We start from the raw sequence: 23119 nt of genomic DNA on the forward strand, positions 1-23119 counted from the left end.
TGCTTATTGTAGTTTTAATTACCTATTTACACATTTTAATCTTTGACTGTCCTTTTGTGCTGAGATTTTTCTATTCCTGCTTCTGTTTAAATAAGATTACATGAGATTTTTTTTCAAATTTCTTTCAAAATAAAAAAATCTGTATGTTTTGGTAATGATACCAAAACTGAGGCATCTCATCTGCACATTTGTACTGAAACAGAAAATGTCCCTCACTAGTCATTTGTTAAACTGCTAAAAACTCATCTCTGGGTGCTGAAGTTACATATTTAGATGTTTTATTTCTCTTAACCTCTGAAGACTTGTTTATTTGCATTTTTTATTTAATAGAAAATAAAAATATATAAAGTAAATAAAAATATAAAAAATATATAAAATATTTTATAAAATAAAAAATTTTTTTTCAAAAAGCCACATAAAAATAAATAACAATATAATAATAATAATAATAATAATAATAATAATAATATATATATAGAGAGAGAAAATTAACCACTGTGGTAATATAATCCAAAATGCCCATGCATGTGGATGCCAGGTCTTCAGAGGTTAAAAATTCTCCCTTCATGCCTTATAGTGGCTCAGATGTAACTCTACACTGTTGCTTCATCCAGAATATGTAGATTTATGAAGTTCCTGCTTCTCTCTAACCCCCCACCCCTCCCCACTCACTGCAGCTCCAACACACCAGCTCACCATGAGATTGCTCAAACATCGTAGAACTGCTCCACTTTAGTCAGTGACAAGTTGTGATATTGGAGTAATTTAGCATGTTTGAGATGGAAAAGAAGATGAATGCAAATTGACACGACTGGTTGCTTGTGTTTGTTACATGTGAAACCCTGGAGGTCTGAATCTGTGTTTTTGAGACTGTTGTCAGTACGCTGGAGTTCCGAGGTGGAAATACTCAGCTATGGTGTTTACTGCTTGATATGTCGCCTCCTATGTTAAAAAAAAAATCAAAGAAAAAAAACACCATATGGACATGTTAACAAGGTAAAAACTTCATTTTCAGGAGGTCTTTCCAAAACAACCCCAGCATTGAATGTTAAATTGTAACGGGTCGTAAACATATCCACTGTGATTCTACATATAATTCAGTATTACAGTGTAATTTTGACTCCATCACTTTATCACCTGTGGTGGTGTAAAGTGGCAAATACAGCTCAAATCTATCCACCTACTGAGTGCTGCTTTTGGTTGGTTAAATGTGTTTGTAAAGCTGTAACACGCCGCGTTTCCTTGTCAAAATGTGAAAATTGCTGAGGTCCGAGGTCAACGAGATGATGACAGCTTCCTGCTCTGTGATCACACTGACAGAGTGATGCAGAGGTGAGCTGTGGACGGAAGTGTAGGAGAGAGAGAGAGAGAGAGAGAGGAAGAGCTGCTGTAGATGGAGAGAGAGAGAGAGAGAGATAGCAGAGGAGAAATCCCATGCTTGCTCACTCCCACACCTTTTTCTCTTGCTGTATTCTGGCTCTGGCACCTCATGCTGCAGCAGCAGTCAGACTCCAGCAAGCAGTGAGTGACGCCACGATTTCCTCACTGACAAAGATCTTTTCTCTCCGGCTTCAAGTTCAACTTCTTCTCTCTGAGGACAACAGTTACCTCCGGGGGGACTACCCACCTGTCACTCGAAAGCTTTCTTTTTTCTTTTCTTTGAGTCTGAGGTGTGAAGGAGGAAGCCTGTTGAGTTGAATCGGTGCTGACTTGGATTGTGAAAATTGTTTGAGCTCTTCATCACTTTTGAATCTCTGCTCAGGCTGGTTGTTCTCTGGAAGTCTTTTGATTATGGACTGTGTCTTTTCAGAGCGGACTGAGGTGGATCTGTGATCCATCCTCTTTCCTTCTCTTTTTCTTTTTCTGAGGCAACTCTCGTGGACAAACACAGCTAACAATCACCCAATTTTGTTTTCCTCACATGCCACCATGTTCGCCAGAATCTTCATTCCCAAGAAGCACCGGCAGCGCTTCGACGAGTCCGTGTCCCAGAACGTGATCAACCGGCTCTGCCGCAGCAAGAGCATCAGCGAGCCGCAGGGCAGGATCCGGCGCAGTCGGAGCGAGGATCACTCGGACCGCCACCGCGGGTCCAAACGGGCCAGCTCAGTGCCAAGAGATGGAGAACCCGGAGGGAGGGGGGAGACCGAGAGAGAAAGGGGCTTGAGGAAGTCCGTCTCTGGGTTACCTGCGCATCCCCCCATCGGACCCAATCAGAGGTGAGAACACATGAATGAGAATTTGTTGTTTGTGATATTGACACGATGCTTTGTGATCCTCTCTGGCTCTGTCTGAGGTGTTGCTTTCTGTGGGAATTCAGGCTGCCAACAGGTTCGTCTCAACACATAAAGCAGCAGCCAAGGAGTCACTTTTCTGTTCTGATATTTTGCAGGCAAGCTGTTTTAAAAAATGTATGTGAAACAAGGGACAGTCTGGCGCTGCTTTATGATTCCTAAAGCTTCTGTCTTAGTTAGTAGCTCAAACCCTAAAACCTGAGTATGTAAGAAGATGTTTTTGCACTAAAAAAAAAAAGCGCTCAGATGCTTTGTTCATTTAGTCCCTAAAACTCCAGCTATCACCTATTCAACATGCTAATCCTACACTGACCGTTCAACCTCCCCAGCTCATCCTCCACCCACCAACACGCTGATTGTCCAATTAATAACACCTCAGTGGACTTAGTGCAGGATTACAAAGGTGGCAGTGAACTCCCACACTCAGCCGAATCCCTGAGATCCGTCATGAGATCTGTTACCCAGCAGGGAAAATACACGCGTGTCAAGTGTGGTAATACCGGCGGGGTCACACAACAATAGGAGTCAAGCTGATTGTGTTGAACGGAGAGAGACTTCTTCATGTGGGGTAAAGCGGCACAGTCAGGGAGAAGTTGTGCTGAATGCCTTCCCCGAACTAAATAAACCCCAAGAGTGTTGTGTAATACTGTTGTGTCTCCACAGTAGCTGGAAAGGTAGAGAGACAGAAAGAGATGGAAACAGAGAGATGGGTAGAGAATAAGATGAACAGAAGTAGAGGTACAGAGATGGAGGGAGATGTTGACGAAAAAATAGAGTGATGGAGATGTGAAGATGGAGAAACAGTGTGAGTTTCTGTGTTAATAGAGAAAGAGAGACAAATAGAGAAAGATGGAGAGTTAGAAGTAGATGGGTAGCGATGTGTAAATAGAGAAATTAGGATCGAAAGGTGTACACACAGATAGGGAGGTGTAGAAAAGAAAGATCTTTTTTGAATGAATCCACCTCCAAGTGTGTTTGACGTGTTGTTTCGGTGGACGTTCTGTTTACTAATTGATCTATAGACACTAAAAATCAATCACCATAGATTGTCTTCTCGCTTGTGCACCAGCTGCCAGTTGTTATTGTCTCAGCAGATTTCATTAGGAAGCGGCTGATTGATTCTTTTTGGGTCTCTGTTCGATGACTTCATGCGAAATCATACAAATGTGTGAAGTGCGGCTGGAGTGATTGGAATCAGGAGAGGCCTTGAGCAGCCCGTCGGTCCCAGACACTTATTTTGTCAAGTGTGCTCAAGGCTGCCGCTGTGTGCAGCCCGACACCCTCCTCACACACCGACACACACATCCACACACACAGCAACCCGGTGCGCCTGTCTGCATTTAGCTCGTCTTATATAACAGCCTCTAACCGCGGCTATCAAAGAATGGATTTGTCTGTTTTCTCTCCCCCTTTCGTCTATTTTTTTTGTCTTCCCCCCCTCGTTTGTATACCAAGGCAGTGTTGCCTTGAGTCATTTCCATGGCAACACACTGTAGATAGACAGCACGACTCTCCTGTTTGATGTAAAGAGCGGCTCCAGCGCGTATTCCTCGGATGGGGTGAATGTGAGCAGAGCGTCGCCATCAGCAAAATGTCAGAGCTGTTTTCCACGTTAAATATGTCGCGGTTTGTTTTTATTTAGGCCGGAAGCTGGTTGAAGTACAACAAGGAAAGGATGTGTGGATTTCAAGCTGCACTACTTTGGATTGTTACGTAAAAAAAAAGAAAATGTTATCAGCCTAAATGACAAAGTTAGATTGCAGTAAATAGAGCGTCACTTGTACAGACTCCCACCGACAGGAAGTGACAAATCAAAACAAAAATGAAGCACAAACAGGCTTGTAAACAGCAGCGAGTGAGTGAGCGCTCACTACAGAGACAGCTGGGCTCGCCGTTCATTCACAGAAAGGCTGTTATCAGTGTGGCTAAACGGCAACGCTGAAACAATTCACTGATTAATGGATCGACGACTGTTTTAACAACTGGTTAACTCTGCAATCAGACAAATTCCAATCATTCACTGCTTCCAGCTGCTGCTTTTCCTGTCTTCTTTGTCTGGGTGTTAGATTCTTGGCAAGATACTAACAAGACATTTGGAGAAATCGGGAACATTCTGTTTGGCATTTTTTACTTTTTTCTAACATTTACTGATGAGTTTGGATGAACCATAAGATACCGTAGTAAGCATTGGTTACACTTCTGCTCAAATTGAATGATTAGTCGATTAAAGAACCCCTCTAAGGTTTTGTTGTTTTTGTTTACATGTGTATATGGTGTCTTATTTATATGCTGGAAGACACATGATGAACAAAATAAGCAGTAAACACCAGGGCTGAGCATTTTCACCTTAAAACGAGTGTACCTGTGACAGCTGCCATAGTGTAGGATAGTTTTACAGTGTTTTGGCAGAGTCCTAGGTGAGCTGGTGTGCTCAAGCTGCAGTCATAGAGCTGCACATTCTAGAGGAAAGTACGGTGTAGAGTTACATCTCAGCCATTTTAACCCTATTCAGGTCTTTTGGACCCCAGGCCATTTGGTTTAGTTGACAGGGATTGGGTTTTTTTTTTTTTTTTTTTAAGATTTCTTTTCTTTAAATATACAAAGAGGGACATTTGTTGTGCACTTGGAACCAAAAATTCGTCATCTTATCAGAAAATGTATTTAACATAGTATAAAATTCTATAATGAATAATATTTTGCACATGTTCTTTCTTGAAAGACCTTCTACATATGGCAGCATGAAAGTCCTGAAGAGGGTTAATGCAGGACGAGATCATTTTAATGGAAACATACTTCTAAATATGTAACTTTGATAAACTGAGATGAGTTTTTAGAGGTTCAATCAAAGATCGGAGAGGAATTTTAAAGGTTAGAAGTGTTACACAGAAGCAGCACTTATTAGTTGTACTGCAGTTTGACTGTTTGATATTTAAGATGCACACATAAGAAAATGTTCAGAAGTCAAAAGATGCTCTTCACTAAGGGCCACACCAAACACATCAATTCCACCTGTTCTTTCTTGAATTTTGTGTCACTTCACCAGTTTGAAAGCAAACCTTTACACCCAAATTTGCTCTTTGGTCAACACAGAAAGCCAAGAATTGTCTTCATGACTGTCAGTACACCTGCAGTCCAAGCGTTCATCTAACTTCCGGCTCACGTCTCCTCCTCAGGATCGTTCGTGTCTACAGGGGGAAGAAGAACTTCGGCTTCACCCTGCGAGGCCACGCTCCCGTCTGCATCGACTCAGTTATCCCAGGTACTGCTTCTAAAATAAAAACCAGTACAGTACGGTCCCGATAGACGCCTCCTCTCCCCGTGTGTGGCGGCTTGACCCGTTGCGTGTTGGCTGGCGAGGAAGGGGGCAGGTGTATTTTTTTTCTGTGGGTGAGTCTGTTGTGGTGCCAGCCGCGGCGGGTTGAAGGTGATCGGAGGTGTTTTTGTGTGCGTGTGTGTGTGTGTGTGTGTGTGTGTGCGAGCGTTGCAGGAAGAGGATTTGTGTGACTCACCAATGAAATGTTAAGAGGAAATCACTCAGAACAGACTGTGCTGTACAGTAACAAGCACACAGAGAAGTCAATCAATGCTGCGCAGACACATTCAGGGATTCGGCTTCTACCTTTACAGTAGCTGTTATTTAATCTGGTTGTGCTGTTTACTGGGTGTGAAGGTGTGAAAGTAAATAAACTATACACTTAAATCCTACTGAAAAGAATGACAGGATTTATTTCCTTAAGAATTTTCACATTGGCTACCTTTTACTTTTCGTGACTGGACTCTCAGAGGAGCGTGTAATGCTTCTACAAACCTAATTAAAAGACTGGAAACAGCTAGTTCTGCCTCAAGGTAACCAGCTCCTGTATCGCTTACTAACTAGCACGTTTCATCTCGTTTATTTCATCTGTACAAAAGCACAAGAGTAAAAATGTCAGGTTTTGTAGGCGCTTACGTGCCAGAAAACAAACCTATCTGTTCTCGTATTTTCGTACGCTAAAACAACTATTTATCATACAGACAGGAGAGTGGTATTGACATTCTCATTTCGCTGTTGGCAAGAAAGCATATAAGTGTATTTCCTGAAGCATCAAACATTATGAAGTTTGTGTTTAAATGGATTAAACGGGCTTTTCTTTTACATTAAAACATGATGAAGCTTTATTTATTGGCTCTTTCAATGCATGTTTTTTTGTCAGTGAGGCCTATTTCCACTAAAATATGACTTTTTTTTAACTACAGATACCGTTGCTGTAAACAATCAAACTCGCTGTTTCATATTAGGGAGAATAATTGCCACTCAGAGCTTGTGGTGAATATGCTAATTACTTTTTTTTTTATATTATTATTCCGTGCTGTAAAAAGGTTGTTTAATTAACTGTTATTGCTTCCTGAAGTAAAAGTATCAGACGAGAGAGGCTGCTGTTGAGGGAATATGGCAGAATCCTGGGTGAGGAGGGAGGTGCGTATGTGTGTGTGTGTGTGTGTGTGTTTGTATTTGATGATGACGGCACTGATTCCCGCCCACCTTCATCTCCCACCAACATGTGCTGAAGCGGCTAGAGCGGACTGACTCAGTGGGCCTTATGGAGGTTGATATGGAGATAGTGGGGGTGGATAGCATATCTCTCATCGTGATCTGGACACAAGTTCCACGATTACAATAACCGAGAAACCTGCGCACGCACACACACACACACACGCCACATGAAACAGGTGATCGCATCCAAAAAAAAAAAATGTTTGAGTCAAAGAAGATGACATGACAATTCAGGAGTTGACAGATGAGGAGGCGATGAGTACAGTGCAGTCAGCGCTGATTCCACCGGGGATTGTTTTGACAGCACTGTTTCCTTACGTAATAAGATTTACCATGGAGCTCATCTCGCCGCTTGATGGGCTTTGTTGGATGTCGCACACAGATTGACAGCATCACATTAGTCACCATCTCTCACCGTTCTGCCCGTCTGTTCTGTGTACCTTGTTAGCTGGAGAAGGTTGAGCCAGGATCCTGTTTCAGTCTCTGATTGATGTTTGATTTTCTGCCATCTTTCTCTCCCTTCTCAGATAGTCCTGCTGAGGAATGTGGACTGAAAACAGGAGATCGGATCCTTTTCCTCAATGGCCTGGACATGAGGTTTGTCCACTGTTATCATCAGCCCGAGTTAGTAGTATTTCAACTTCCAAGTTCTAGTATATTTAGACGTCAGGGTTTGTTTTTCCCCAGGAGAAGCCATCTGCTGCCATTTGTTCTTTCAAAAAAAAACAGCTTTCACAGCACCAGATAATCCATCACAAACACATAAAGCTTTTATTTGCTTTAGTCATAGTTTCTCCTTCACCATTATTTCATATTTTCTGAGCTGAGTTTTTCAACTTAGAAGCAGTTTGTGCACTGCGTCAATTCCCCTCAGGGTAAAGTGGAAAACTCAGACATGAATTAAGCTCTCAAAAATAACTTTACAAAATGTATTATCATGTGTAACTCCTCTCTGCGGCAGTGGAAAGAAGCAGAGTGGAAGTACAATTTTTGACAAATCTAATACAGCTGCAAGAGTCGACAGCCGTGGTCGAGGCTCTGCAAGACTGTGGATTGACCATAGACTGTATATAAAAGCGGGAAGTAGCGACTGTGATGTTGGATTGTGCGATTGATTTATGGACTAGTGTTTTGAAGCATCACATCAAGTTTAGAATGTGGCTGAGACTGAATGTAATAAGAGAATTATGGTTCTGCCTGAGAAGTCAAGGACACTACACATTCCAATATGGTAGCAACCTACTAAATCACAAGGTAGCCCTAAAACATACCGTGCTTTATCATCTGTTATACTTGATATTGGGCCCTAATTTATAAAAAGATCACCATGCCGTATTCCAGAAGTCTTGAAACTAGCAATTGAGAGCATAAATTTAATAGGAAATTGTTGACTGAGCTAATGTAGGGTCACCTTTGTATGGCCTTCTATACAATCTGACTTCTTCTTACAACCAGTGACGTCGCTCCCTGCTGGCTGTTAGAAATAATGACGCTTTATTAATTTCACATTGGCTTCACCTGACAGCTACATCTGTACACTGTTGCCCATAAAGTTGGAATAGATCATTTTTTGTTTACCTCTTCTCATGAAATGATTGTGGCAATGTGATTTATTCTTGATAGATAAAGCGTACGTCTTCTCAAAACGTTATTGACATCACAATGTACATACAACACATATCACAATAAAAATAAAACCACAACTAACTTTTGCAAACTTTGCATTCAGGCTTAAACTAAATTGGGGGTATTGAACAATAGGATTAAGGGTTTCTGTTTCATATGACCTTGGTCATATAACAGGAAACACATATTCGAGGGGATTTCATGCATAAGAATTTCCAATATTACACTTTCAAATGTCACTGATATTGAGTCTGGCCACCTGTGACATGGATCAATGCGTTAAGACATCGTGGCATCCTGTCCACAAGCTTGTTGATGGTGACGATCGGCAGGACATCCCGCTCTTTGGTCAGATCCAGAAGTCAGGACTAGTTTCATCTGAGTATCTGGGACTCAGTATATAATCACTGGTCAGAAGTGATGACTGATGTGTATAAATAGAAATAAAATGAGAACTGAAAACAAAAACGATTCCAACTTTATGGGCAACGGTGTGTATACCGTCAGTGGATTAGACACTGCTAATATTAGCATGCTAACATATTCAAAATCTATCTATTATTATTCATTTAAGTTTGTAATGTTCATCATTGTCGTTTAGCACGTTAGCATTCCTAACATTTGAATAGCTCTAAACATGTCGTTTACTGATTAGAAGTAAACGTGCCAATTTGCAGTAAACACAAAGTTTGTCAAAGCAGGAATAGGCAGTATTTTTTTGGTTTCTTTTGGCAAAAACTTCACATAAATCATATTTTATTTCAAGTGATCGGAGAGTAAATTAGACTTCTGCAAATCCTCTCAGGGAAAATCTTTCCACCCAGATCAGGTGAGAACGTATAAAAAGCAACGCTGTCGACAGTGAGGGCAGGATGTGATGGTGTACTCTGACTTGGGAGAGCGGGGTTTGTTTCCTGGGTGAATCCACAAATGAATGTTGACTTTCATTTTGACTGTATTTGCGTGTTTGAAGTGCATCTTCGTCTTGTGGGAAGAGCTTTGAACAGAGAGAGGAGAGGGAAGAGCTGCATTAGGAGGGATGTTCTTTTCTAGCTTTTGCTTTTTTGCCTTTTCCAGATCTCTGCCTACTGCAGCTTTAATTAGGAGTTAAGTCAAAGTTTGCTAATTATAATAATAACAACCGCAAAGCAGGTCGGAAAAGGTTGTTAGTTTGTGCAGATATTTGGCTGTAAATTAACAAAAAAAACAATGACCTGAGAGTGTGGAATCACAAGAAAAAAAATCAGGGAGTTCTTCCAGTTCATCCTGAGGGGGGACGTGAATGAAAACAAACAGCAGTCACCTTGCTGCATGTGGCTGTGCACGTACAGTATACATGGGGCGACGCACGTGATCGCAGCCTTTATGTAAACTGACCTTGTGGGAGTCTTCGTAGTTCTTTGTGGACTTTACAACTTCTTGACCTTCTGCCTTCTCAGCGAGTGAGTGTGGGAGTACAGAAGAGAAATTCAATGTGGAGAAAACTGAATTGTACATATACGAAGTCAGCAAATACAAGATCTCGAGCAGAGCATCAGCCGATATTTCCAACGCCGTGTGAGGAAACAGCATTAGTCATCCCGCCACCCTGATAGCCATGTGAAAGAAGCATCGCATGGCTGTTCCCATGGACGCGCTGATTTTGATTGGCGCTGTATAATTTCGCTGCTCTCCCTGATAACACGGTGCTGCAGCAGTGGGCGGCGATCGGGAAAACAGTGGGAGTTGTTCACCAGAGAGAGAGAGAGAAAATAAAGTACAAGACCTGTGGGAGCTTTAGTGTCGTGTTTACAAAGTGAACATATTGTAAACAACATCTGCAAAAATATGGAAATGTTTTCATATTGGCAGAACATCAGTTTTCGGAGCGCTCAGCTCGCGTACAGTGATAAAGCATTTCTGTCATCTGGTATTTGTATTCTGAAACTGAGGTGGATGGTTCGCTGAAAGCCATGCATACAGGAACATGACTTGAATTTGGATTAACCTTGTCCAAATATATCATGTAAAAAACAAGATGTTCTTACTTTTTGTGCCGTATTACAACAATAAGTGCAGACCGACCATGTTGCTGGGCAGATTGAAACCAAATAATCAGTTTCACAATCTGTATTTCCTTTATTGTGTTCATGGGTTCATATGTATTTATAACTCTATCACACATAGATTAGTCATGACAAGTGTATGTTTGCATGTTTATTGTTTGTTTTTTAGTGGATTTTGCATTTTTTTCTAAGAAATCGGACAAGTTGGTTTTTAAAGAGTCGCAACCAAAACAAAGTCATGAACCATGTTTTAATAAAACTTTATGTGTTTGTGTCAATTAGTTTGAAGTCATGCAGTAGATTACATTATTCCAATCAATCTGCTTCACAGCTAAAAGCCATCATCTCTCCATCATTTGCTTGTGTCCCTCTCAAGTTCGCTATTTTTTTGCTTCTTCTGCTGTAGGAACTGTTCCCATGAGAAGGTGGTGTCCATGCTGCAGGGCAGCGGGGCGATGCCCACTCTGGTGGTGGAGGAAGGTCCATCTGACTTCTCTTCAGAAGCCGATCCAGAGGAATCCCCGAATATGCCCCCGACCACGTTACCACGCTCGAGGTCAGTGCACGAATGTGATATATGAGGTGTGTCAGAAAAGTTTCAGGACTGGTGTCATAAAAGATATATTTCAAATACAAACCACAAACTACAAGTTTTCCTCTTCCAACTAATCCTCCTGGAGTCTAACACACTTCCCCAGCCTTCTCTGCCACGCCGCCATGCACTCCTGGAAGGATTCTTCCAGGATTCTCCGCAGCTCCGTCATCACAGCCATCTTGATGTCCTCCACAACTTCTAATCGGGTCCCCTTGATGACCCCCCTGAGCTTGGGGAAGAGGAAAAAATCCCACGGAGCCAGGTGGGGTGAGTAGGGAGGTTGCTCCAGCACGGCGATGTTCTTCTCAGCCAGGAACTGTGGGATGCTCAGGACATAGTGAGCAGGTGCGTTGTCATGGTGAAGCAGCTAGACTTGTCCTCCCACAACTCTGGCCTCCTGTCGCGCACTGAATGACGCAAACGCCGCAGGATCTCTTTGTAGACGTGCTGGTTGATCATCTGAAGGAGAAAACTGGTAGTTTGTAGGTTGGGGTTGAAATACATCTTTTGTGACACCAGTCCTGGAACTTTTCTGACACACTTCGTATTCTGTTGGGACGAACAGAGAAGCATTACTTCAATATGTATGAATGGAGAAATAATGCTAATATTGTATTGTACCTGCTGTCCAGGTCTCCGGCCCTCAGTTCTCTCCAGTGGGTGGCAGAGATTCTTCCACCGAGCATTAAAGTCCACGGGCGAACCTTCAGCCAGCAGCTGGAGCATCTGCTGACCATCCAGGAGAGATACACTGTCTGCAAGGCCTTAGAGACTTTCTTCCAGCACAGGTCAGTGGGCGGAGGGATAGAAAACAACCAGCATGTAAACAAAAGTAGACGGAGAGGATGGAGAGGTGCATGAAATATGAAAACAAGTGCACAGGAAATAATAGAACAGTCTGCTTAGGGATGACTGGTGGAGAGAAGCAGCTGCTGGAGGGTTTTAATTCTTTGTTCTGGGGATTTTGGAAAGTGTTGGCTGTCAGAATTTCTTAGAACAAAGCATTTCCACCCTGAGGTTCAGTGCAGAAAACACTGTAAATCCGCAGCAGTAATTAACATTAATTTTAATCATCTTTTTCTAATATTTTTCAAAAACACTTGATTTTGCAGCTCCAAATGAAAAAACAGTTGCAGCCTTAAGTTGACTTTTCAGCATCAGTCATGCTGCCTTAGTCATAGGACTCTCTTAACTAGCTAAGTTACTCTGACAAGTGCTGACAGAAAATGATCTGTTGCCTGGGAAACTGTGGTTTATACTCTTAATGCAGGTGAAAAAGAGAGAGACGGAGAAAATGATTGATGGATGTTAAGAGGAGAGAAAGCGACAGATGCACATGCAGCAGCTAAGCAGGAGGTTTATAGCTCCCATTAGCCTCCGAAAATATTTCCTCAAGGATGAAGAGATGGATGCACTTCAGATGATGTAAACATGTGATGCAGCAGGATTAAGACCAAAATACCAGTCGAGTACTGCTGTACGTGCATACAGTATCTCTCCAACCCCAAAGGCACAAATCTCACCATGGCTGACATCCCTGTTATCCTCCCACCTTTTCATATTCTGTTTTCATCCCGTATCTCAGCTACACAACAGAGGCGAGGAGTATAAATTTAAACTAAATCCTTACATCGAGTGGGCATCGTTTACCCGACAGTGAACGTGGCTCGGTTACGTAAAGATGTTGATGTTTGCAGGAACGTGGACACCCTGATAGTGGACGTGTTTCCGGTGTTGGACACTCCGGCCAAGCAGCTCATCTGGCAGTTCATCTACCAGCTGCTGACCTACGACGAGCAGGAGCGCTGCCAGGGTAAACTGTCACGCTTCCTGGGTTTCAAGAGCAGCGGTGAGCCTGAACATAGTATGGGGGATAAGTTGCATTTGAGGAAGCACTCAGGAATAAGTTAGTAGTTTCACTTATTTGAAAAGGACAGTATCCTACTGTTGAAGTCCTCATCGAAAGGCTGGTTTTCTGTCATGTGCGGCATCCTGATGATTAGATATGTTTAAAATATGCTTTGTAAGTTGCTTTTTTTGTAATTAAGAACAGCTGCAGCTGCATAATTAACCTGTAAACAACAAAGTTTAGCAAAACTCAATGCTGAATGCGTGTGTTTTTGCAGCGGTGTTAGAGCCCGACGGAGGCCAGGAGCACCACCGGAGGAGCAGCTCCATGCGCGTGACGGGGACGTCGTACCGCAGCAGCATGCGAGAACGGAGCTCGGACGACTGCATCATCGGGACTCACCTGGGAATGGGTACGCTGCACCTAATAACATCCCAGAGAGACCTCACCAGTAAACAAGGCTTTGTTGAACCCTAGCCAAAACAACATTATCCTCTGCAGGAGGTTGGTTAGATTTATGACAAGGTTTGAAAATCTTCACAGCTCCAAAACTTTGTCATTCAACTTTAAGAAATCTGAAAAAAAACAAACAGAATCCTTTCAATGCTGTTTATACAGTATAATCTAATCAGTAAAAGGTCATGTGATTGGTTAAAATCTCCCATCAGGGACTAGTTTTCTCTGAAGCCTGAAAACTGAGCCAGGAGGAGGCCCACTGATGCCAAACAAGCACTGCCTACCCCAGCTTTGATGGGACTTAATGGGTGGATTCACTCTAACCACTCTTTCAGCAGCATTTTCAGCAGCTTTTTTGTGAAAAAAAAAAATCCTTTGTGCTCACAACAATTACCGTTAAAGCTGATATAGAACCTGATATTTCCCCAAAGGAGTTGGTGGCGACCAACAGTGCAGCTAAAAGAGTGAGTGCTAATGTTGCTCCATAACTGCTGGGTTGTTTGCCCCCAAGTAGCAAAAACAAAACTTTAGTGTAGCTTTAACAAAGAACTGTAAAGCAGCTTTTCTTGTAAAGCTCCTGCATGCTCAATGGAATCTCATCGTTATTAATTCAGTATTACAGCACTGTTTTCTTTCGGGTTGCAGTCCCTGGACGTACAAGTAAAATCCAAGTAGAGACAGTAAATGAGAAACACTTAGAATTCTGTTAGCAATTACTCCACTATTGATATTCCTTTGAGCAAGGTATCTAACCTCCAGCTGCTCCATTTGAACTGCTTGGTGCTCAGTAATAAGGCTGTGTTTGCACCAGTCAGCTCCCAGGTGAGGCTCTGTGCAGTTGTTAGTGTGAACAGAAGACTGAAGCTGGAAAAAGATCCTGAAGTCTTCCTCAGACAAAAATGATCATCACCAGTTCATACATTCTCAGGCTTCAGGTGTTACATTCCCTTGTTTTCCATCGCCATTGCTAATTCCTGGTCCAAGCTTTTTTGCCTTTTGCTCCTCCACTCTGTCCTGCTCTGCTTCATCCTCTCTCCTCCTGGCCGGAGGCGGATGGATGGAGGAGGCTTACGTCCTCGCGTCACTGTTCATGCTTTATTGTGCTTTAGGAATTCATGTCGATGAATCTGGGAGCCCGGAGGAGAGGCAGTCAGGAGATGGAACCTCCTTCCCCGAGTCCCCTGACCTTAATCATGTAGGTATAACTGCAGCTTTCCAGCGCCGAGCTCCTCAGCAACATTAGCATTATGAATGCTAGTTATGTTGTCTGCGCTCTCTAGTCTCACATTATTTGAAGGTCTGCTCGTAATTACTCAACGTGTGATATTAAATCTGATTTCGAGGCCGCATTTAACCTGCAGCAGACCTTCAAAGAAAATGTCCCGCAGCGATTGTGTGCTAACCAGCTGGTCATGCCTCCACCTATAGATGACAGGTGTGTACACGGAGCTGGAGAACGTGTACGCAGGGAAGAGTGTGTCTCCACTGCAGGGCGGCTCCTCGGCCGAGCCCGAGGTGTCGGGACAGACTGAGGGCTACAGCCGCCCTCTCTCCCCCCTCACACTCCCCCCTCTCACAGGTACTCTGGGGCTGACACACACATCCAAACAGTCGCCGGCATACACACACACAGACGCTTTCAGATGCTTTCATCAGTGGTTTAAAAGCCATTAGCCACCAAAGCCCATCATTTAAATAACAAATGAATGAAGACATAGTCATGAAAAACCACATAATTTGGAGCTTTGGTGGTGCATGAGTGATGCCATGTTCACATCATGTCAGGTTTTCCATAACTACGAGCCACAAAACTGAATTATGCTGTTAAAAGTGTCGTTCTGCCAGTCTGATGTGAACATGGCACAAGAGGCACTGATTTTTTTTGAATGTGTTTGAGTTGGAACTCATTCAAATCCTTCGATCTATATGTGCGCATAAGCCTGCAGTTTATCTTCTGGTTGCCATGGTTACCTCTCAGAAGAAATGATCCTTGGGGTGATGGCATGGCAAAGAATGTCACAGATAATTACTGGAGGGAATAAGTGGCATAATATGTTACGCAATTTGCTCAGCGGATGGCATAAACATGTGCAGCGTGAGAGTCGAACTCAGCCGCCCTCGCTGTCCTCCTCCTCCTCCTCCTCCAGGTAACCGGAAGTCGGGCCTGTCGCTGTCCTGGAAGGAGCCACTCCCCACCCCCGTGTACGAGATCCACCACCAGAGCAGCCAGGACTCCAACCCCTACGTCAGCCTGGAGAGCCCGCCCGCCTCCCCTCAGCACTCGGACAGCGGCCCCAACACGCTGACCCGCCGCAAGAAGCTCTTCACCTTCTCCCGCCCGCCTCGCAGCCGGGACACGGACAAGTTCCTGGACGCCCTGAGCGAGCAGCTGGGCCACCGGGTCACCCTGGTGGACGACTTCGTACCCGGGGAGAACGACTACGAGGAGGTGAGGAGGAAAAATACACTTTGCTTTTATGTTTTAAAGCTTGGAAGTGTTGAGTTTTACAGTTAGAGGACGTGTTTAACGGATTCATGGGAGGGTCTTTCAGTTATTCCATCACTGAACTGATAACTGTGAGAGTTAGATGTATCCTACAGGTGTGTTCTCTTTTCTTAGAGCTTTGAGACGATGTGGGGGACACAACCTGTCTCAGAATATTGTTATCATACTTCAAGGGCAAGTTGTTTGTAGCTGCACCAGTAGTCAAGCCAAGTTAAATATGAAGAGTTCATTTGCAAAAACAGAAAACTTATTTTTTTATTGTTTGCTTGAGATAACATCAATCAAACTGAAGTTGAGTGGATTTGACTCAGTAGAAATGACAAAAACAGGGATAACTTAAGTTTGATTGATTTTGTCTCAGGTAGACGATGGAAAAGTTCTGACGGTTTGTGAAGATGGAGTTCTGTTTTAGCAAATGAACTCTTTGTATGTGTAAACTGTAGAAGAGAAATCCAAATAAACCGACTGAGCTGATAATCTGCCTCCACATGCCGCGTCTCAACTCCTTTATCTTTTGAGATATTAAATTGCTTTTTTTTAATTATCAATAAGGTAGAAAATTGTCATCCAAGGCCTCTGTTTTGTGTCGTCCCTTGGTGGTAAAAAGGCGGAAGTGTGACCGCATTAGCCCATTTAAGGCGCGAGAGGCTGCGTCATTTACTCTCCCTCCGCACATCCCTGCTCTATTTTCTTAGCTCTGGGTGAGTTTAACAATTGAAAAACCTCCAGAGATTAAAAAAAAATTGGTAAGAGTAATAATAAGCGCCAACCTTGTTAGCAGTTGGAGGTGAGCGGTCAAGCGTTTTACAGACTTAGCGGCTTAGACTTATTCAGCTCTCCCAATAAACTGTTGCAGGTGCTGGTTCAGTGAGAGGAATAACATGGACAGTGCAGTGTGTGTCAGGTAACATGGGGCTAGGAATGATGTGTACACTGATTATTATGTGTGTTTTTACATTTGAAGCTGCTATATCAGCTGTGATACCTTAGTATAATTACTGAGAATCAAATGCACAAAATGGTTGCACCATCGAAGCAAGAAGAGACTGCAGCGGTGCTTTTCTTGTTCCCTGTAATTATACTAACGTCGAAGTAACGGTGCTACCAGCTAAAATGTTTTATATATAGCATCAATTAAAAAGACAAGTCTGTTGTTTGTGCGTGTTGCTTATTAATAAATAATAAGCAAGCTCGCGTCCGGAGAAGTAATTGCGTTGTAGTGATGCATGTTTACATTAGAGCAGCTCTAATGTACGCTACAATGAACACTTGTGTCACATGAACAGATATATCAAGGTGGTTGTCATGGTTTCAGAAGAAGAGGTGTGCCTGTAAGTAAAAACACGATACTCAGTTATACAGTAGAGTCTTAAGTTTGTGAGACGGTGCTGGCGGAGGTAGAAGCACTCGTCTTTTGTAGCTGTGTTACGCCTTTGTCAGGAGGTTTTCGGTGCTTATTTTAGAAATGGGGAGAGCAGCACATTGTAGATCATTGTTTATTCAGTGTTTTACAGTAGACTCCACATTATTATATTAGGTTTATTGTGTTGCATATATAAATAGGCTGGATTACTGAAGATAGTAAAGTGCATGTTTTTATTAATTCTGTAGATCAGCAGAGCTTTTCTTTTCTTTCAGTTTTGTTGCTTTATATAGCTTTTCTGTCACAAAGTAGGTAAAAGAATAAAGAATGCATAAGTGAATTTAAGGAGTTACATACATGTACTTACAGTCGTCCTCCCATTAAAGAAGGAAGAATAGTCACTGAAATAAGTTGAAACTGACAAAAGTAATAATAAAGATTTAATTAATGAAAATCATGACATTGTTTTGAATTGTGGTTCTACAGAAATATTAAGGGAAAAAAAAAAAAAACAAACAAGCATGATGGGACCTGTGAACTAATAGTTTGTTGAACAACCCTTTGAGACAATCACTGCAATCAAGTGTTTTCTGTAACTCTCAATCTGTTGACAGGTATTTTGATTTTGGCCCACTGCTCATCAGCAAAGTGCTCTAATTTGTCCAGGACAGTTTTTTATTTTTTTATTTTTTAAATTATTCTTTTCAACCACAATTCAAAAGCAATGTCTTATTTCACTAAATTATAATTTAGCAAATTTTTATTTATTATTACTTTTTTCAGTTTCTAGTTATTAAAGTGATTATTGTGAATTTTGCCTTTTCTTTAATGGAAGTGTATGAATACATTTGAGGATGACAGTAAAGGAGCATTGCAGTTGAATAAGTTTCTGTTTCTAGATATCCAACTGTGCAAGCAACATAAAGTGAGCCTAACTTGAAAAAAATGACCTTAAAATGATAAGTTAGAGTATAAAGCTAAGAGGAACTGCAGTGCTTTTTTTAAAACATTTTATTTCACGACTGCTGTGTATTTAAGTATGTGGAGGCAAAAGCTATGGTTCTCGGGTCTGACGGCGCCCCTCTCCTCCCTCCAGATGAGCTTCCTGGAGGACCAGGACCTGGGCTTCATACCTCGGCAGCTGAGCAGCGGCAGCAGCGAGGATCACAGTAGCAGCGACGAGGCCTCCTCTCCCTCGTACTCCTCTGAGTCCGAACCCATCCCACCTCCCCCCACCCAGAGCCCTCCGCCTCCCCCACCCTTCCAGTCTCTGATACCCCCTCCCATGCAGTTCACCGACCCCCTCCCGCCTGTACGCTTCTCCCCGGAGCACGTCCCCCGCAGTCGGATGCCCTTCCAGCCGCACCACCCCATCATCCCTCCTCCCCCGCCTCCCCCGAGGACCCTCCTGTCCAGCCGCTCCCCTCTGCACAAAGTTCTCCCCTCCAGGGACGAAGCCGAGAAAAGTCACCAGCGCTTCCAAACCACCACCTCTTCCCGGCTCTCGCAGGGCCACACCATCCTGAGCACCACCACCACCTTGCGGTCCTCTCGCCCCAGCTACCTCCCCCGCCAGCTGAGCCAACCGGCGCCCATCCGCCAGCCCTCCCCCCAGCCGTCCCCTCAGGTGCTGAGGCCGAGCCAGCTCGTCCTCCAGAGGCACCACCAGCTCCACCACCAACACAGCTACCAGGGCCCGCTGCCGCCGTCCCTCCAGGACCACAACCCGTCTCAAAGCCAGAGCAAAGGCCAGCCCGGCTCCTCGCTGCTCTCCCATCCTCCCTCTCACTCCAGCCTTCCCACTCACATCAAGACCTATGAAACCAAACGGCCGGATCATCCGTCACAACAGGTAACATTCATGGTCGTTCCTTTTTTTTTTTTTTCTTTTGCAGGATACAAATGAGATGTACACATGAGAAATCATGGAAAAGTAAAAGCCATGATGGTTCACTGCAGCAGAGTCACCGCATATAGCTCCTAGCAACAGAAGTGTCACATAAAAATAACCACAAGTGCATCATGAAAAGCAGCAAAAGTCCTACTACTTGGTGCAGTATGCACATGAAAATGAAGGCACTGAGAGGAAAATGAAAGCACAATAAAAGAAACCCAATATATCATATTTTTTGACCCTCTGAACCATAAAACTCACCAGTGGGTTTGAAAGGAAGGCTGTCTTTTAAAAAAAAAAAAAAAAATATGCATCCGAGCTAGAAACTGTAAAAACAGAAAGAAATGAGATGTTTCTTCAAAATCTCATTTGAAATTTTGCCTAAAACAATCAGTCTGCAGTGTCCAAAGTCTGCAAAACAACATAAAATTGTGCCCAAGTCTGCTTAACTCAACTGATTCAGCTACAGTCAACAGTCATGTGACAAAAATTCAGGGATTATTGGGCTGGACTGCAGGCTGTGTTCACACAGAGCAGAGAAAGAAATGGAAACACATTAAAAATGTAGAGCCACCATCTTATTTTTCAGTCTTGGTAACACCCTTGAGCCTATTGTACACATTGATTCAATTTTTTCTCTTTTTTTTTTAGTTGAAAAATGATCAAAGAAATTCAACTTTTTTTTTTTTTTTAAAAGATTTATGGCATTATAACTTTGTTAAACTGCACAAAAGGACATTTTGAGGTTCCATAAAGGTGCAAGACTTTATATTGTGGTAGAAAATGAGCCCACAGTGAATAGAAATGTGACAGGAGCAAGAAAAAACAGACACTGCTTTGGGTTCAGAGGATTAAAAGACAAGACAGATAAAGAAGGTACATTTTACAGTCGATTGTTTTAGTTCAAAGCCCAACAGAATCATGATTTTATTAATTCATTTTGTGAACTACAACAGATGGAAAGTAAGCTGCATCCCCATAGGTCCAGACAGAAAGTAGGGAAATGATTTAGCAGCTCCCAACTTGCCCAGTGAGATCACTACTTGCGAGCTGTTCTATTTGTGGTGTCCAAGAACAATATCTCTCAAGTGTGTTTTTGATCTCCAAGGCTCCACCACCTCCACCTCCACCCTTGCCTCCGCCCTGCGACCCGCCTCCGCTGCCCAAGCCAGGCCAACACGCCTCCGACGCCAACCACATGAGCGTGAAGAGGCTGCGCTGGGAGCAGGTGGAGAACTCGGAGGGCACGATCTGGGGTCAGGTGAGCGTTCGCTCAGTCGCACGATCCCGCACAGGGACATACGCGGCCCTGTCGGGAACGTCCACCTGTGAATCTTCCCACTTTGGCTGCGAGTTTTCTCACCCCTCCTACATTCCTCCTCCTGTATTTGGAAAGGCATCCTTATGTGTCTCTGATGAGTCACGGCGGCATCAAAGCAACAATCTTGTTTTCGTAAATAGAATTCGTGTCACATTCGCTCTGCCTCGTCGCCAGGATCCCAACTTACAACCTTGTCGCGCGTGGAAAAGATCTGATATCTGTGCATGGAAACAGTTTTTTAGAAAGCTACTTCTAGGTTACAAAACCCTTGACTGTGTCTGTGGAGAGTTACAGAGCGTGTCCTTGTCTCTTTTTAGCTCGGAGAGGATTCAGAGTACGACAAGCTCACTGACATGGTGAAGTACTTAGACCTTGATCTGCACTTTGGAACACAGCGCCGATCCAGTGAGTTATCTTGTATCTGTGGTTATTATACCTCATCAAAATCATGTCGTGTGTTTGTCGAGCATGATCAACATTTTTAGGTGGAATTAATGAACATTAAAACGTTTGTCTGTTTATTGACGTCACCTGTTTTGTTTGTACCTCCACAGTTGTGATGTTCTCCATAACCTGCTTTGGAGCTGCTCCATTCACCTCTAATCCATTCTCCATAAGGCACCATACACCCTCCCTCCTCCCCTTTTCTTCTGTAATAACACAGACCTGCCAGAGAGAAGCACAACTTGCTGTTATTTATTGAAGATCAGCTCCAGTGCGGAGAGCATTTCGGCCTCTAATGGCAGAGCTGTGTTATTAACCCATCAACCTGCCACATTCAGCCTTTTGTGACTTAGATTGTGTGTTGACCCCCCGGTGCCTGGAGAACGCATCCTCACAATGTTGTTAAAATTATCAGTCTCTCCTCCAGAGCCAGCCTTCCTGCCGGAGAACTTTAAAAAGAAAGACGTGGTGGAGATTCTGTCTCACAAGAAAGCCTACAACGCCTGTGAGTACCGCCAAAACCCGACTGAGGGGTCACCCGAATGGTCCGGTAATAACAGCTATCACAGAGTTTTACCACAGATTTGGTTTCATTTGCAAAACAGAGATTCAATTTGCAAATCGCCTAATGTGAAATGGCTCACTGACTCACTAAAATCTTAACCTTAAACATAAATGTCGAAACTCTGTGGTTCTCATGAATTTGGGGCCACAACCTTTAAGTATTTAGCTCCTTTTACACCAAACCTTGTTTACAAAATATGAATAACATCTCTACAACTAATTATCTGCTGCATCACTGGTGCAGGACATAAAATTACTGAGGTGTGTCAGAAAAGTTCCAGGACTGGTGAACAAAAGATATATGTCAAACCCAAGCTACAGACTACGAGTTTTCCCTTCAGACGATCAACCAGCACGTCTACACAGAGATCCTGGGGTGTTTGCTTTGTTCAGTGCTGAGAAGAGTTGAGAGTTGTGGCAGGACAAGTCGTGGCTGCTTCACCATGACAACGCGTCTGCTCACAATGCTCTGAGCATCCCACAGTTCCTGGCTGAGAAGAACATCATCGTGCTGGAGCTACCTCTCACCCCACCTGGCTCCGTGGAGTTTGTTCCTCTTCCCCAAGCTCAAGGGGGTCATCAAGGGGACCCGTTTTGAAGACATGGACGACATCAAGATGGCTGTGATGACCGCGCTGTGGAGGATCCTGGAAGAATCCTTCCAGGAGTGCATGGCGGCGTGGCAGAGAAGGCTGGGGAAGTGTTTTAGACTCCAGGGGGGTTACTTGGAAGGAGAAAACTTGTAGTTTGTAGTTTGGATTTGAAATATATCTTTTGTGACACCAGTCCTGAAACTTTTCTGACACACTTCGTAAGACACAAAGTCAGCATTTTAGTGAAACTCATGAGGTGAGTCTAAAGATGTGACACTAGGAAGGTTTTCTAACCTATTGTTTGTTTGCTCTGGTCCTCATGAGGCTTTTGTGCTTTGCCTCTGGTTTGATGTCGGCTCACACACATACACAGAAAAATCAACAAAATTGCATCACTTAAAGCCACATGGGACTGTCCACTCTGCTGATTGGTTCAATGTGTCTGGGGCAGGAGCAAGAAAGTAAACCCAAGAAGAAGGTCCTAAAGACGATTTAATCTGCCTAAATATCAAGAAAACTACACACTTAGCTGTTTGGGTTGTACATCTTAGTCCTGACACTTTTCTGACACACCTCGTACTGTACATTGACAAACTGTATAACATGGATCCCCCCAAAACCACACAGCAGAATAGCAAATATCACAAATGAAAAAAAAGGTTTATTTTGTTTATCAGCACTGAATGAATGCAGGTTTGAAGTTGTGCATTGATGCACTGTGTTAAAAAAAAAAAAAAACCAAACTTGCTGGAAAAGGTGCCGTATACGACATTCAGAACCAGTGAATATATCACTACAACACCAGCATCTCCGACCAAAACAAATGAGCACATCAGCCACACCTCCCACCATGCTTTGTGTTTTATTTACAGCCAGAAAGGTCAGCCAACAAAAAAATAATCCATCAGCCCAGCTCGCATTATAAAATACAATGAATGGCCAGAACGAGCTGTTCTCAACTTGAGTAACTTTATCTTCATGCCACCTTTTACTCTCCGCTGTGGAGCAGAGAGAGCGCGCCGCAAAACAGCAGCC

General features: G+C 43.3%; 1 protein-coding gene across 1 annotated transcript in view; it reads left to right on the forward strand.

Moving 5' to 3' along the window:
• The window catches only part of grid2ipb (glutamate receptor, ionotropic, delta 2 (Grid2) interacting protein, b), a gene marked incomplete at its 3' end in the record, with an annotated part of 33466 nt that extends 11989 nt beyond the window's left edge, over window positions 1-21477 (forward strand). Inside the window, exons 4-18 of the mRNA XM_008305311.1 lie at window positions 1941-2219; window positions 5468-5553; window positions 7356-7425; window positions 10906-11055; window positions 11727-11882; window positions 12792-12943; window positions 13221-13355; window positions 14509-14594; window positions 14828-14978; window positions 15547-15848; window positions 17192-17236; window positions 18365-19120; window positions 20271-20423; window positions 20801-20888; window positions 21343-21477. Of these exons, the coding sequence (XP_008303533.1) occupies window positions 1941-2219; window positions 5468-5553; window positions 7356-7425; window positions 10906-11055; window positions 11727-11882; window positions 12792-12943; window positions 13221-13355; window positions 14509-14594; window positions 14828-14978; window positions 15547-15848; window positions 17192-17236; window positions 18365-19120; window positions 20271-20423; window positions 20801-20888; window positions 21343-21477 (2744 nt within the window). The remainder of the gene's footprint in view (window positions 1-1940; window positions 2220-5467; window positions 5554-7355; window positions 7426-10905; window positions 11056-11726; window positions 11883-12791; window positions 12944-13220; window positions 13356-14508; window positions 14595-14827; window positions 14979-15546; window positions 15849-17191; window positions 17237-18364; window positions 19121-20270; window positions 20424-20800; window positions 20889-21342) is intronic.
• Window positions 21478-23119: the final 1642 nt, after the last annotated feature.

Source organism: Stegastes partitus, unplaced genomic scaffold, assembly GCF_000690725.1.
Source record: "Stegastes partitus isolate 25-593 unplaced genomic scaffold, Stegastes_partitus-1.0.2 Scaffold2470, whole genome shotgun sequence".
Classification (NCBI taxonomy): Eukaryota; Metazoa; Chordata; class Actinopteri; family Pomacentridae; genus Stegastes; species Stegastes partitus.